This window comes from Haliotis cracherodii, unplaced genomic scaffold, assembly GCF_022045235.1.
Source record: "Haliotis cracherodii isolate W230 unplaced genomic scaffold, xgHalCrac1.p SCAF_6, whole genome shotgun sequence".
NCBI classification, from domain to species: domain Eukaryota; kingdom Metazoa; phylum Mollusca; class Gastropoda; order Lepetellida; family Haliotidae; genus Haliotis; species Haliotis cracherodii.
This window is the reverse complement of record NW_027266319.1, coordinates 18,030,604-18,048,048: the sequence shown is the minus strand read 5'-3', so window position 1 is coordinate 18,048,048 and position 17,445 is coordinate 18,030,604. Positions and strand designations below refer to the sequence as shown.

At 41.2% G+C, this 17,445-nt stretch overlaps 2 protein-coding genes across 2 annotated transcripts in view; one reads left to right on the top strand and one right to left on the bottom strand.

Moving 5' to 3' along the window:
• Positions 1-13,020, top strand: part of LOC139446297 (protein dachsous-like) — a 49,906-nt gene extending 36,886 nt beyond the window's left edge. The window contains exons 7-13 of the mRNA XM_071227647.1: positions 110-360; positions 1,677-1,866; positions 3,263-3,844; positions 4,173-4,293; positions 4,712-4,806; positions 9,744-9,803; positions 12,957-13,020. Coding sequence (XP_071083748.1) covers positions 110-360; positions 1,677-1,866; positions 3,263-3,844; positions 4,173-4,293; positions 4,712-4,806; positions 9,744-9,803; positions 12,957-12,979 — 1,322 coding nt within the window. The 3' untranslated portion in view covers positions 12,980-13,020. The remainder of the gene's footprint in view (positions 1-109; positions 361-1,676; positions 1,867-3,262; positions 3,845-4,172; positions 4,294-4,711; positions 4,807-9,743; positions 9,804-12,956) is intronic.
• The window catches only part of LOC139445167 (receptor-type tyrosine-protein phosphatase epsilon-like), a 187,023-nt gene continuing 179,557 nt past the window's right edge, over positions 9,980-17,445 (bottom strand). Inside the window, exon 20 of the mRNA XM_071226287.1 lies at positions 9,980-10,171. The gene's annotated coding sequence lies outside the window, so the exon portion shown is untranslated. The remainder of the gene's footprint in view (positions 10,172-17,445) is intronic.

Here is a 17,445-nt window from a genome sequence, read left to right as displayed (position 1 = left end):
ATAGAATCTCACCATCATGTCGTTTGATATGAAATATGTCCTATCAACACTTTTGCTGACGAGTGATGATAAAGACTCTCGGGTGAGGTTCTCTATGTATTGTTTGCAGGAAAGCCACTAGCCAGAATCAGATGCGAGGACCGGGATCTAGAGGACAACGCCAACCTGACGGTGATCATGAAACCGACAGAGTTCTCAGACAAGTTGGTCATCAGGAGGACTGACACTGCGTTTGAGCTAGACATCAAGGACAAAGGGAAGGGCATCGACCAGCTAGGGGAGGGGTTTACTGTGACACTGGAGGCAACGGATTCCGACACATACCCGTCAAACACTGCCACGGCGTTGGTGGAGATAGAGGTACGTCCTGTAGTGTAGTGTACTGCAGTGTACTGTAGTGTCCTATAGTGTAGTGTCCTGTAGTGTAGTGTCCTATAGTGTCCTGTACTGTAGTGTCCTGTAGTGTAGTGTCATTTAGTGTCCTGTAGTGTCCTGTACTGTAGTGTCCTGTAGTGTAGTGTCCTGTAGTGTCCTGTAGTGTCCTGTACTGTAGCGTCCTGTAGTGTAGTGTAGTGTCATGTAGTGTCCTATAGTGTCCTGTACTGTAGTGCCCTGTAGTGTAGTGTAGTGTCCTGTAGTGTCCTGTACTGTAGTGTCCTGTAGTGTCCTGTACTGTAGTGTCCTGTAGTGTAGCGTCCTGTAGTGTCCTGTAGTGTCCTGTAGTGCAGTGTAGTGTCCAACAGTGTACTGGAGTGTCCTGTAGTGTAGTGTAGTGTCCTGTAGTGTAGTGTAGTGTCCTGCAATGTACTGTCGTGTGCTGTAGTGCAGTCTACTGGAGTGGCCTGTAGTGTAGTGTCCTGCAGTGTACTGTAGTGTGCTGTAGTTTCCTGTAGTGTACTGGGGTGTCCTATAGTGTAGTGTAGTGTCCTGCAGTGTACTGGGGTGGCCTGTAGTGAAGTGTCCCGTAGTGTAGTATCCTGTAGTGTTGTGTAGTGTCCTGTAGTGTAGTGTAGTGTCCTGTAGTGTAGTGTGCTCTAGTGCAGTGTGGTGTCCTGCAGTGTACTGGAGCGTCCTGTAGTGTTGCCTCCTGTAGTGCAGTGTCCTGCAGTGTACTGTAGTGTGCTGTAGTGCAGTGTAGTGTCCTGAAGTGTACTGGGGTGTCCTGTAGTGTAGTGTCCTGTAGTGTAGTATCCTGTAGTGTACTGTAGTGTAGTGTGCTGTAGTGCAGTGTAGTGTCCTGCAGTGTACTGGTGTGTCCTGTAGTGTAGTGTCCTGTAGTGTAGTATCCTGTAGTGTTGTGTAGTGTCCTGTAGTGTAGTGTATCGCAGTGTACTGTAGTGTCCTGCAGAGTAATGTAGTGTCCTATAGTGTAGTGTCCTGTGGTGTAGTTCTGTTGTCATGTATTGTAATCCAGCCGACGAAAGTTACTCAATTTAGGATTTGATAGCGGTAAAACTGTACTGCAGAGTGATGTTTCACCTAAAACAAGAGTTAAAAACAGAAGAAAATATGGGATTTTGACTGAAATCCGAAATATGTATATACATAGTTCAGGGGAACTCGTTGGTGTGTGTTGTGTATTTTAAGCTGGTAACCACGAATTATTCATCGCAACAAACTGTCTTGTGTGATCTGACTGCTAGGGTGACTACCAGGCCTGTTTCTGCCCGCCCCAGGTATCTAGTGTGAACGACAACACACCGCAGTGGGTGTGGCCGGCAGTAAGTACCTCGGCCCCGGGTGTCCCTGAGCTCAAGATTCTTGAGACGTACCCCCCTTTCACGACGATCACGACGTTCAACGCCACCTTGGGCGTAGGCAGCAACCCCGGCGACATCGTCTACACCATAGAGTCGGTCATGTCAGGTAAGTGATGAGTAGGCAGATGAAGGCATTCTCCTGTTGTTGGTTTATTATTATTATTATTATCATCATCATTAAATAAAATGTAAATGTATTTTGTACAATGGGTCAAATGGCCTTATACAAATAAATCTGTCTGTCTGTCATTATTATCATTATTATTATCATCATCATCATTATTATTATTATTATTGTTATGATTATTATTATTATTATTTTGTAACATAAATAAATGCAGCTAAGAGGGTTTGGCACTTCGAGGATTACAAGTTCTCTTTTTCATTCAGTTCGTGTGTATGCCTACGACGTGAAAAAACAGGCCGATTAGCCATACAACTGCTATTTATAGCCTTCTGCTGTGAATTCCCTGAGAAGTTGATGGAAACACATAGGTCTGATTATCCCCCACTGCCAAACCTATGGAATAAAGATTTAAATCCGACATCTTACTTTTGAATTAGTCCCTTTCCTGAATGACATACTATGTTCCCGCATCAGCCGAGAATGCATACGGCCACTTTACAATGTAGTCGCTATTTGATACCAACGAATCAAGCCACGGCCTGGTTTGAGAAGAAAACCAACGCGGGCAAATCAGCAAGTACTAAGACCTATGAGCGCTCAGATTACATCGTCAAACGACAGTATTAATCATGCGACCATATACGCGAAACATTTCTTCAGTAACCGATAACGAACTTCCATGAGTTCATTCAACTTTCAGAGACGCTGGGGTAGCCCAGTGGTTCGATTATCCACATTGGTACAATATGTGAAGCCTGTTCCTGTTGATATTGACGGAATATTGCTAAAAGCAGCATAAAACCATATTCACCCACTCACTCAATTGACTCCTATGAAGTATACACGGCCATCATTACTGACCTACATGTGACACTACTACACTGGGGTTGTCGGGTAGCCTAGTGGTGGAAGCGTTCGCTCGTCACGCCGAAGACCCGGGTTCGATTCCCGACAAGGGTACAACGTGTGAAGCCCATTTCTGGTGTACCCTGCCGTTATATTGCAGGAATATTGCTAAAGGCGGCGTGAAACCATACTCACTCACTCACTCACTCACTACTACACCGCATGTGAGACTTATGCATTCACTGGCGATGATATATTATCATGTACCTGCGTTGTGAGGTGTGCCAGGTGAGCTATGACTATATCTACATTATGTACACGGCAAATGAGGTGTGCCCTCTGCCTCTCAAACGCTGATTCATTATTCATTATCTTTGATTCTGAATTGGCGACAGTAAATTATTCATAAAAAGTACCATAGTTAGCATCTCGGTTTTACGTTACAACGATAAGGCATAGGAAATATAACACTTGATGTTTTGTTATCGTTAAAGTGAAATATACATGAATTAAATGTGTCTTATTGCAGATATGAGGAAGGTTGCTTATGGGAAATTCACAATTGACGAGAGGCAAGGTTACTTAAAAGCAATCACCATCCTTGACTATGACAAACCAACCGGAGGTGTAAATTTCTATATTATCAGTGTCAAGGCGACGAATAGGAAGGCCCCGAACAGGTATTCCGTGCGTAAAATAAAACTGTTCCTTACCGACGCAGATGACAATGCCCCAGTGTTTAGCGAGGGGTTTTATCGAATCAATACCGGTTGTTCTAAGAAAGCCGAGGAACAGCTATTATTAACGTTTAACATTACCGACTACGACGTAACGTCCATTTTGACGTTAACAATGACGCCTAATACCAGCAATTATACAAGACTAGATAAATCGAGGAGAGCGTTGATACTCAAACGTTTGTCAAACGGCACCGTTGACCGCCAGGTGACCTTTGAGGTAATGAAGGTGACAGCCTATGACCTCAGGAACCCACATCTGAACACGTCAGTTTACGTCATGGTCTACTACACCGATTGTTCCACAAGTTCGCGACGGAGGCGGATGAGGAAGAAGGGCGTGATGAGGATTCCGAAACCACCGCGATCTTGTGGTAGGTATAGGTTATCTGTGCAGTGAAAGGTTTAACACCGCGTTTAAGAGCAATTCAGTTATATCACGTCATATCTGCTTAATATGGGAGGAAAGCCCGAAGGCATGCAGGTCTTCGACGTTTACCTCCTCCGTAAAACCCACAGGGACGTATGTCGCTGAGAAACCTAGAAACAAAATCAGGACAATTCTTGGATTCAAACCCATGATCATAACAAATTGGCGATTTAGACGTCTAGAATTGAGTAAGGAACGGTAGCGATGGTTGAATTTATCGTCAAAAATAGGTACAGTAAGTACTGTAGATTTCATGCCTCATCTGTTTCCAGAAGTCAACGAGTTTGTTAAGGACCAGACAGTTGAGGACTACATCTTTAAGGCGACTAGTGGAATCCTTGGTCTGATTCTCGTATGTATAGCAGCGTTCTACCTCTCGAAGAGAACTGTCTTGTAAGTACCTTACTCCTATGTCAGTAAGCTTATGTTACAAGTATCAACTTATATCTTTTAATACAAGCATATATAAAGTTTGACCTTTTTATATATCTTTCAAGGTCGAATAATGTTAAAGGTAAACATTAGTTAACTATACGTGAAGGTAAAATGTTTGTTCAAATGTTTTAAAAAATGATGAACAGTCGTTAAATCCCTCGTTTAAAAGTTCAGATGTATATAATTTCCAACTCTACATGACTGAAATATGTATATTTATATGCATACATGTAAGTTCGGAAATGTATATTCACCTATCCAGTTTGAAATGAATGAATATGAATATGACACTTTTTAAAGATCATTTGTACTATTGTTTCAGACAGATGAAACGTAGAAGTATAAAATGCACTGCATGATCATGAATCAATTTCAGTAAATCATCACCCTCCGTGAATCCTTTGGAAGAAGTCCAGGATGAGCCAGACGAAGAAACAAAAGAGAAGAAAGAGTTTGAAGAAGAGGATCGACGTAAGTAAATACTGCCAATTCCGATCGATTCTGGATTAACAAAGTCAACCCATGATGACCAACCCATAATAAGGACTTAACGCACATATACCCCGAATGAATAATTACCCCATAACCACGAGTCTGATAGTATTTTATTGACAATGAACCCTGACGAAAACCTACAGCAGTCTATTGCTTGAAGTTTTAAGCTTCTGTGAATCATTGGCCTGTCGAGATAAATCTGTAAGTTATCTCTATCTCTGAAATGACGTTATTCACGATTTACCCGATTATTTCCTTAGCCTATAAACACTGACCAGTAGTTGGGTCTTACCCACGAGATTGAGTGGGGAAGTTAAAGTTGCGTGCAACTGTATCATGGCATATACGCTTAATATGGTGTGAAGATCAAACCGACCCGGCAATAGACGTCATTACGTCTGGCGTCTGGCAACGATATGATAGTACAGACCCAGTGCCATGAGCGGGCACCAGACGTGAGTTCTGGACATGGTAGTAGGAATGTTGGGAATTAACCCTGGGCTTCGGGTAACAGCCAGTACTTTAACTACAAGGTTAAACAAGTTAGAGATTCGAAAATAGAGAGCCTTGTGGCTCAGTGTCTGAAACTCAGCAGAGTAAACTGAGAACCTAAAGGGCCAGCACATTTTAAATTTAAAGTTGAAGCAGGGAGACGTACTCTTGCAATATAAATTACAAAACACAACCAGTCAACCAGAAGTTTTTTTCTGCTATCACACCGAGTTCCAGAGACTCTGTGGTGATAGATGAAGCGTAGATTTATCGAGAAATTATCTGCTTGTTTGTTTCTTTGTTGTTTAATGCCGCACTCAGCAATATATAAGCTCGTAAAACATATTTGCGACTACAGGTCATACACCATTTGAAAGGTCTAATACTACTGTTTATAAATATGTTTATCACATTACTTAAATAAAGCTTAAGACATAGTTTCTTAAATAAACTGCAGGCTGAAGGAGCCTGCCGAAATCTAAGACTATCAGCCCGAGAACAAATCTTTCGGCTTCGGGCATACGGGCCGATGTCTATTTTAGAACACTGTTGTGTCTTGACATCAATCTAAAGTTAACTTACTCAAATACGGCACAATATACATATCCTCAGTTTAATTAACATGGTTTGAAGGTCGCACAATCAGATCGCAAAACCAGTAACCTCTGACCATCTGATGCACCGACACTGTAACGACCTCTCCATATCGATGGACCATAGGAATGCTATGTTGCACCTACGACACTAGAATGCCATTGTAGACTTCTACAGGTTTCAAACACCCTCTGTTTCAGTCGATATTCTAATGTCATGCTGTGTGGCATTTGCCTACAGTATCAATGACAAGATAGACATGGATTTTAACCATTTTTATTCTTTCAATATGATGTTTCAGTTCAACCTTTTGCAAGCTTCTTATCGTTTGCTTGTTGAAGTTATTAATTCTGACATTAAGTGGCAAAAGACTCGGCGTGTTATCTTAAGTGGCTGTTGTTATGTTTCCCTACACTATTAAAATGAATGAATTATCATTTTACAGATTTATATTTCTAGAAAAATGTTTTAAGGCCTGATCCGGGTATGGTGCTGACAAACCTAAAAACATAATCAGGCGAACCGGGATTTGAACCCACAAACATAGGTTTCTGGCGTGCCCAAGGGACGCATCTCTGCACAGCGAATCGCGGCGCCTAAAACGACTGGGCCACCAGTTCCCCCTGACCATTTGGAAATACTACCACTAAATGTATGACATATACTGTACCTTCTAATCATCTGGAACTACTACCAATAAATGTATGACACACACTGTGCCTTTTAATCATCAGGAAATAATACCACTAAATGTATGACACACTCTGTACCTTCTGATCATCAGGAAAAACTTCCACTAAATGTATGACACACACTGTACCTTCTGATCATCGGGAAATACTACCACTAAATGTATGACACACACTGTACCTTCTGAGCATCAGGAAAAACTACCACTAAATGTATGACACACATTGTACCTTCTTATCAACGGGAAACACTACCACTCAATGTATGACACATTCTGTACCTTCTGATCATGGGAAATAATACCACTAAATGTATGACACACACTGTACCTTTTGATCATCGGGAAATACTACCACTAAATGTATGACACACTCTGTACCTTCTGAGCATCAGGAAAAACTACCACTAAATGTATGATACACACTGTACCTTCTGATCAACGGGAAACACTACCACTCAATGTATGACACACTCTGTACCTTCTGATCATCGGGAAATAATACCACTAAATGGATGACACACTCTACCTTCTGATAATTGGGAAATACTACCACCAAATGTATGACACACACTGTAACTTGAGATCATCGGGAAATACTTCCACCAAATGTATGACACACATTGTACCTTCTGATCATCGGGAAATATTACCACTCAATGTATGACACAGACTGTACCTTCTGATCATGGGAAATTATACCACTGAATGTATGACACACTCTGTACCTTTTAATCATCGGGAAATACTTCCACTAAATGTATGACACAGGCTGTACCTTCTGATCATGGGAAATAATACCACTCAATGTATGACACACACTGTACCTTCTGATCATGGGAAATACTTCCGCTCAATGTATGACACACTCTGTACCTTCTGATCAACGGGAAATAATACCACTTAATGTATGACACAGACTGTACCTTCTGATCATCGGGAAATAATACCACTAAATGTATGACACACTCTGTACCTTTTAATCATCGGGAAATACTACCACTAAATGTATGACACACACTGTACCTTCTGACCATCGGGAAATAATACCACTCAATGTATGACACAGACTGTACCTTCTGATCAACGGGAAATACTACCACTAAATGTATGACACTCTCTGTACCTTCTGATCACTGGGAAATAATACCACTATATGTATGACACACACTGTACCTTGAGATCATCGGGAAATACTACCACTAAATGTATGACAAACACTGTATCTTCTGATCGCCGGGAGATAATAGCACTAAATGTATGACACACACTGTATCTTCTGATCGTCGGGAGATAATAGCACTAAATGTATAACACACACTTTACCTTCTGATCGTCTGAAAGCTCCTTTCAGACCGACGGATATTGGATTACCTTGTGTGTAACAATTTATGCACTTTATAACACAGACACGATTACACAAGCCGTTTCCTGCGGAACTAAGAGAGACTATCAATATACAATAAAATTAATTATTTACAGTGTGCACACCGATCGTTACATTTATTCCTCCGTAAACCCAAAACATATATTGAATGCAGCTCTTAAATCGACTGAGTATGATCTATCTGTCAATCTGGTATGTATAATTATGTACAGGTTCTGTGTTATGTCTTATATTTGCGATTAGAAAAATATAAATACCATAACTGCAATGGTGAAATTTAAAACGACATCTTCTTACTCCCGTATCCGAGCAACAACTTAAGTCATCCTCCACTTTTGATGGGTTTTCTTTCCAGTAATTCCCCACGTTATGTTTTGAATGGCCAACTAATGAGTAAGTCAGTTGGGTTTAACGCCGCTTTTAACTGTATTCAAGTTATATGACGGCGTGTCAGCTTAATGTGGAAGGAAAGCCAGAAGTGATGCAGGTCTCAGACGTTGACCACTTCGGTGAAACCCACGAGCACGGGTATGGTGCTGACAAACCTAGAAACATAATCGGGGCGAACCGGGATTCGAACCCACAATCATAGGTTTCTGGCGCGCCCAAGGGACGCAACTCTGCGCAGCGAATAGCGGCGCCTTTGACGACTGTGCCACCCGTGCCCCCTGGCCAACCAATGACGGAGGACGAATAGTAAAGATGAGACCAAGATATTATTCACGGCGTGGGGCATACACGTGCACCCTAGCCGGTATCCCAAGGGAATATCGTAGACACAAGCGGACCACATGTACACCACACGAACGCACCGACGCATACAAACACACGCCTGGCAATTGTATCTGCTTGTTTTGAGCAAAGAAACGTTCAAAAAATCTTTCGGGTGATCATTTGTTTTTTTTTCTCTGTTTTCTTTTTTCCTATTTTTTTTCGATATTTTCCTTTTTCCTTTCAATGTTTGTATCACAGTTTGAGTTAAGTAATGCCAGCTTGCACGAAGAGATTTTACCACTGCTCTCTATCATGGCTCCCATACTTTAGCAAAGACCTACTCATAGCGCCATGTCCATCCGTGAACATCCGGGTTCAGCAACCAACGTTTGCCGTAAGAGGCCACGACGCTTGTCGTAACAAGCGACTTGTGGGATCGGGTGGTCAGGTTCATTGACTTGGTTGATGCATGTCATCGTATCCCAATTGCGTAGATGGATGCTCATGATGTCGATCACTGGATTGTCTTGTGCATCTATTATATACAGACCGCGTCATGAATCTGGAATATTGGTAAGTGCGGCGTCAAATAACGAACAAACAAACGACATATTATTAACTATTTACGTCATGTGAAATCATCGGTTTGGAGTTGGCCAAGTCGTCTGAAGCAGAGCATTGACAATTCGGATTTGTGTCTTTTGCGCGTGCTAGGAACCTATGATCGTAAGCCCTGATCATGTGTTTTTCAGCACCATACCCGTTCTCGTGGGTGTCACCAACGTTGTAAATGTCGAAGACATGTAATACTTCGACCTTTCCCCCTACCTCAAGCTGATACACCGTGATATAACTGGACGCTATTCAAATAAGCATAATACTAAAACGTCTCATTCAGTGTACGTCATGTTAAAGAATAGGGTTCCGAATTTCAGTGATCTCTGCGTCTCTGCATCTATATGTATGTTGTACTGCATGCACAGTTGGACAATATTTTATCCCCATCTAATATGTATTTACATATGTTTATGTACACAGCGAGTGTCATATTCGTGGGTCCAAAGCGGGATGAGAAGCCGCGATCAAAGCAAGCTCCAGGTGAGGAAACTATAACACTGTTGTGACAATTCAATCTAACTGGCGTGCAAACGTTCACACAGTGTTACTGCTTGTCTGCCATACAAACCCTGAAACAAATATATCCAATACAGCCCATGCAAGTCTATAATGTTTGTGTCTGGCGCTCGGCATTAAGGGGCTAAAACAAGGACTGGTCGGCTCGGAGTCAGTATACTGTGTCTGAGTGGGGTATTCGTGTTAAACTGCGGCATGGTATCTCAGTGAGCTAGCACTATAAATCGGCATCAGTCCGGACTAGTACAAGCAGCCACACACACACATACACGTGCATGCACGTCGCTATATAAGTGCAATAATCTTGGACGCGACGTTAAACCCAATTTCACCTCACCTCACCTCACCTATAATGTTTGGCTAGTCTAGATTACTGCAGTATCTGAAAATGAAGAAAATCTCTGGGCTCCTTTTATAACTGTAATTTAGCAACGTTTTTTTTCTGTAAAATATGTCCATTTCAGAGACTAGATGTTAGTCTATGTTACTGCATACTAGATGTAATTCTACAGAATAGTTTGGTAACAGAGAGACAGCAGCCAGATATAGTTTATTAAAGTGTCACAAGTTGAACACACATACCTAAAACATTTCATTGCACAATAAAAGATGTTTAAAATCCTTGGCTTACGAGACACTACTTATTTATTACATTCTGTACGATAAAAAACTATTCACAGTGATATAATCGTTTTAAAATGACGTCGAACAATAAACAATGCAAGTATCATATGAATAATTGTCGTCTAAAAACATGTTTTTTATGGTAGAAGCGATGCATTTGATTCGCTTAGGGTTATTTTCGGATAACAATTTACTGAATTGTAGCTCTTTATGCTCTGTAGTTTTGAAACAAGATACTTTAATGTTGTTTCTTAGGTCCTTATAAAAAAACATGACATGATTCGGTAAAGCATCACCTTAAAATATGCAACTCAAAATAAGTTAAAGTTTACTCGATTAGCCCACATATTAACCATAGTCATATGAAACTTCGGGTGTTCCCTTACTTCCTTCGAGTAGTATATATATACCTTTCAAACGCCTACATAACTTTGAAACATGATGTCTGTATGTTAATTGTTTCAATGTTTGTTTTCTTGTTTTATATCTCAAGGGCCAATCTTCATCTCCAAGGGAGGTGTGTGTGTGTGTGTGTGTGTGTGTGTGGGGGGGGGGGGGGGGGGTCGGGTAGCCTAGTGGTTAAAGCGTTCGCTCGTCACGCCGAAGACCCGGGTTCGATTCCCGATTACGTTTCTAGGTTTGTCAGCACCATAACCATGCTGGTGGGTTTCACGGAAGTGGTAAACGTCTAAGACCTGCATCACTTCGGGCTTTCCTCCCACATTAAGGTTACCTACCGTGATAAAACTGTAATATTGTTAAAAGCGGCGCTAAGCCAAATTATTCATCTCTAAACTTAACATCAAGCGTTCGCAATCTTTGAAGAATAAATAGACATGTTTGATATATGATCATCCTCTTATAATTAAAGTTATATATAAAGAGACGCAGTTTCTTATGTCCGCTGGTATGTTTCCCAGGCATATTGGATTACACAGAATAATAGCGGACCCTGAAGAAAATGTCGAAAGTCTTTCCACCTTCCATAACAAGGAATAATTTAGCTAACAAACTTCTTCGCCTCAGGTCTGTTTATTGGCCCTTTATCAAGTGAATGCCAAGGCGGGAGAGCACGAAGCATGCATACATACATACAGACACCCCAACCCCACACCCCTACCCCCATACACACTCACTCACTCACTCACTCACTCACTATAGCGAGTTCGTTTCTCAGGTTCACCCTCACTCAAACACAATGTTAAGGCAGAGGTCGCACAGATTGACATGGGCTTTTAGCCTCCTTTCCACCTGTCACAGTGGCACGGTCATCGGAGGTGCAGCAATTCACTGTGCAGAGTTGAGCCCCGAAGCCAAGACAAACACCAATGATCATACCCCTGATTATGTGTCTAGGTTTGCACCATATCTGTGCTCGTGGGTTTCACCAAGTTTTAACCATCTGGGACCTGCATCACTTTGGGCTTTCCTCAAACCTCAAGCTGACATGTCGTGGTGTTATATAACTGGAATACTTTTCAAAGCGGCCCGCTCACTCACTCACTCACTAACTCACACACACACACACACACACACACACACACACACACACACACACACACACACACACACACACACATTCACACACACATACATACATACATACATTTGAAGTAATGTACTTAACGAGAGAGTTGATGGACCTGGAAATTGATATAGGAAAGTGGGTACACGGTAATTTTATGTACAAGGGATCCTAACATTAGATAAAATAAGTTGATGGAGTTGATTGTAAAGTAACTTAATATTAAGTGTCCCATGCACTGGGAAGGAAAACTCCCTGATCACGATTGATTGACTAATCTGAGGGGGATACTATTAGGGTCTGGGAGTTTGTCCCTCATTCTTCTTTCTGGATGGAAGACTTGTGTTCTTTAAGGCGTGTGTCTGTGTGACGGGAGGTTTCACCAATGTACGATTGTCCGTAATCACATTGTAATTGGTACACACATCCCCTCGGGTTCAGGGTAGTCTGCCTTGTCAGACCCCTAGCACTCGCACGGACGCGCATCGCATGTTACCACCCCATGATGGCAAAAACACGTGCCATCGTGTTTTTTTACTAAAAGAAAACAAAATGGGTACACCATTGTTTGAATGATATGGGTTTTTTTAAAAATCATCGTTTGTGGGTTACTGTTTTGATATAACACTGCTGTATTAAATATACTGATGGAAACTAATAAGGGAACATGAAGAATATAAGGAAATAAGCTTTACTGTCAGTACATTTGAAACAGCATGCTTTCAAATTCAACACATGTCAGAATCAAATGTTGAGATGGGTTTGTGCGCATTGTTTCCAATGCTTATTTGGTAGACATAGCTGGGAAGCCATGATAGCATACCATTTTACTGTGTCTAAAACTAAGTGTTCCCTTATTAATTTCGATCAGTATATAGTGAATATCCAGCTGTAATATAAGATTATACGTCTACATACGACATACCCACCTACACCCTGACTATTAACTCGTGTATGATGTTTTGCAGATATGACGTTCATCAACCAGTGACGAGCTGTGTTGATGTCAGAGGAGACAAGGGTTCTGGGAAAAGATGTGTGTTTCAATTTAAAGTGTTCAACTCTAGACTGTGGGAGATATTACCAGGCGGAGCGTTATCTGTACAATTGATGGATTCAGAGTGGGTGGGGGCATGCGCATACCCCTTTTCAGACATTTTCATGATACAAGACCCACGTCTGATGTCCAGTTATTGGATGCAAGCACATGAGACGGTCAAGGTTGATTTCCTAAGGTAACTCCCTTGGATTTAACAATGTCTCTGCTGTAACATTCCGGATTGCAGCTGTCGGAGACTACCACTAATACTGCTGCTGCTGCTGCTGCTGCTGCTGCTGCTGCTGCTACTACCAAATACCACATGAATTGATACATTAAAACACGTGTACAGATATATAAACTCACCGTGTACTGACATATTCGTATCGACATTATGTCAGCTATGTATTAATATAAGAACAAAGGTGTATTGATATATGAACACACGGGTATTGATGTGTAAAAACACGTGTACAGAAATATGAACATATGTGTATTGATGTATGAACACACGTGTATTGATACATGAACACACGTGTACTGAAATATGAGCACACGTGTAATGAAATATGAACACACGTGAATTGATATAGGAACACACGTGTATTGATATAGGAACACACGTGTATTGATATAGGAACACACGTGAACTGATATATGAACACACGTGTAATGATATATGAACACACGTGTATTGATATGTAAAAGCACGTGTACAGAAATATGAACACACGTGTACTGAAATATGAACACACGTGTTTTGATATATGAACACAAGTGAACTGATATACGAACCTATGTGTACTGGCACTAGTATGTTTGTTTTCACGGTACGAGTATTCATTCTTATCACAATATTGTGGAAGTTGGTCTTTGTTAATTTATTGTTTTTTTAACGAACAGAAGTATATCTATGTTGTATTGTATTGGCTATGTTTTTCAAACAAAGATTAGTCCATGATCAGATGATACTTTATGAAAGTGAATATAGAGCTGTATGTTGTTTAGTGTTGGGGGTTCGTAGTCGTCTTGCCCTATAGAGCTGCTTGAAGGACGATTGGTATACATTGAGAGGTCAATCTTGCTGTTGACGGTGTGAGGGTGACCACAAGCCCTTTTCCGCTGAATGTGATAGTGTCACCTCGAGCGCGCACAGTGATTCAAGAACAGAAACTATAACTCCCCCGCCCCCCCCAACCGCCCACCACACCCCCACACTCCACCCAGACTCTAGATAGTTGTCTCGAACATAAATATAGCAACTCGTAATACGTTACTGTGGGTATGACCCACATGTACGCTAAATCTATGGACATGGAGGTTCATTAACTATGAATCTATGTTCATCGTTCCTTACCGCTGAATCTACAGACATTTTCCCTTAACGCTGAATCTATGGGCATCTTCCCTTAACGCTGAATCTATGCACATCTTCCCTTAACGCTGAATCTATGGACATCTTCCCTTAACGCTGAATCTATGCACATCTTCCCTTAACGCTGAATCTATGGACATCTTCCCATAACGCTGGATCTGTGGAAATGTTCCCTTAACGCTGAATCTATGGACATCTTCCCTTAACGCTGAATCTATGGACATCTTCCCTTAACGCTGGATCTATGGACATCTTCCCTTAACGCTGAATCTATGGACATCTTCCCTTAACGCTGAATCTATGTTCATCTTCCCTTAACGCTGAATCTATGGACATCTTCCCTTAACGCTGAATCTATGCACATCTTCCCTTAACGCTGGATCTATGGACATCTTCCCTTAACGCTAAATCTATGGACATCTTCCCTTAACGCTAAATCTATGGACATCTTCCCTTAACGCTGAATCTATGGACATCTTCCCTTAACGCTGAATCTATGGACATCTTCCCTTAACGCTGAATCCATGGACATCTTCCCTTAACGCTAAATCTATGGACATCTTCCCTTAACGCTGAATCTATGGACATCTTCCCTCAACGCTGAATCTATGGAAATCTTCCCTTTAACGCTGGATCTATGGAAATCTTCCCTTTAACGCTGGATCTATGGAAATCTTCCCCTAACGCAGAATCTATGGACATCTTCCCTTAACGCAGAATCTATGGATATCTTCCAATAACGCTGAATCTATGGACGTGGGGGAGTCATTAACTGGGAATCTATGGACATCGTCCCTTGTGGATATTTGGATATGATTGACCTGTTGATGAATATGTTGACACGATTGACATATATATGTAAATATTTGGACATTAATAACCCGTAACTGTGATTATGTTGACATGGTTTACCCGTAACTGAATAATTGGTCATGACTGATCTGTAACTGAATAATTAGTCATGATTGATCTATAACGGAATAATTAGTCATAATTGATCTGTAACGGAATAATTGGTCATGATTGATCTGTAACGGAAAAATTGGTCATGACTGATCTGTAACTGAATAATTTGTCATGATTGACCTGTAACTGAATAATTGGTCATGACTGATCTGTAACGGAATAATTGGTCATGACTGATCTGTAACAGAATAATTGGTCATGACTGATCTGTAACGGAAAAATTGGTCATGACTGATTTGTAACGGAATAATTAGTCATGACTGATCTGTAACGGAATAATTAGTCATGATTGACCTGTAACTGAATATTAGGACATGATTGACCTTAAACTGTGAAAAATATTTGAACATGATTGGCTGTGAATATGTGGGCACTATGAACACTGGTGACATGCAAGTGTCAATATATGGCCACGAGCTACCTGTAATTGTTAGTGTATGGGCTGTCTATTACTGTAAATAGACGGAGGTGAATGACCTTCAACTGCCAATATGTACAATCTGATTATGTACAGTCAGCTGGCATAGAGGCGGAAAAATTGGTTTTTTTTACTGCGGCGTTAAATAACCCAAAAAGCGGTGGGTGGGATCCTCAATCATATACTTTTTTGACACTCAAATGATTTTAATCAGAGAAAGTGGGACAGAGGTTTCCATGTCGTTTATCGCGTCGCTGCAGAGTTGCGTCCCTTAGGTGTGACGAGTTCATGTCATAGCGAGTCCGAGCGTTTCACCAAACGTCTAAAACCTGCATCACTTTTGGATTCCCTCTTACTTTGAGATGATAAGCGGCGATGTCGTTTAGATACTGTAACACCTACCACGCTCTCACCCACTCTGCGACAATTGCTGCAGATTATTATAGGACAATGATCCAGCCAGAGGTGTCTTGTATGTACATATCTACTTGGTTGTGTGTGATGCGGACCTGAAAGTATTATTTTATTTTGTACAGATACATTGTTGTTTTTTATTGTATTTTGAATATAAAGTCGGTGCAATACGATTATGTTCCTTGGTTTCTGTGTTCGGGAGTTAATGCGTGAGTATAATTTTACTCCGCTTTTAGCAATAATATTCAAGCAATATCACGGCGGAGGACACCAGCATTGGGCTTCACGCATTTTGTGAATACAACAAAGATAAATACTGCATCTGAACGCAGTAGGACCGACAGCCCCGTGGGAAGTCCGGTACATTCCAAAAACCGGTTTGGTATCTGGTGGTTACAGTGTGTGGTCTGGCTGACGTTGTATACCATCGTACCCCGCTGCGTGCACCGTTGCGCAATCTGTCAACCAACTTGCAAGGATCTAGTATGTACAGGCTGTGATTCAGCTGTCAATAAAAGCTGGCTATAGCTGCCGTAAAACCAAGATCATTCAATGATATTATTAGGGCCGGACACGAGAACATGCAGAAAAGTGACACCTAGATGGTGACAGTGATGACACCAGGTGTTCGCCCAAAGTGTAAGCATGTTCTGCTCCACCTGTAACACACACAACTCGCACACTTTGCTTGAAACAGTAAGTGTTTGTTTGTTGCCCAAGTCCGCACCCTGGTATACTCCTGCCATTAAGTTACGGCCTGTAAACAATCGAATCTGGACTAGACAATCCAGTCATCATCATCATCATCGTCGTCGTCGTCGTCATCATCGTTATCATTATCATCATCATCATCATCATCATGTTATCATCATCATAATGGGATACAGTTTTGCCGAGACAGCTGAAAATATATACCCTATCACTTGACCTAGACGCGTCTCCTCCATTATAAACGATAACTATTAACGTAAATATTTTATTCCAATTTGGGTTTGGTTTTGTATTGCTCAGTCAAGAGGTGGGTGACTCTAAAGCTTTTATTCTCCATTTTAAGCAAAGGCTCAAAGATAATTTACAGCAATTCTGGAATGCTTCTGTAAACTCTTCTCCAAAATGTGATCTTTATAAGCATTTTAAATCCATGTTAAATGTTGAAAGGTACTTGTCATGTCCACTCCCTACCCATTTAAGAATTGTTTTTACTAAATTCAGATGTTCAAATTTTAGAATAGCTTTAGAAACTGG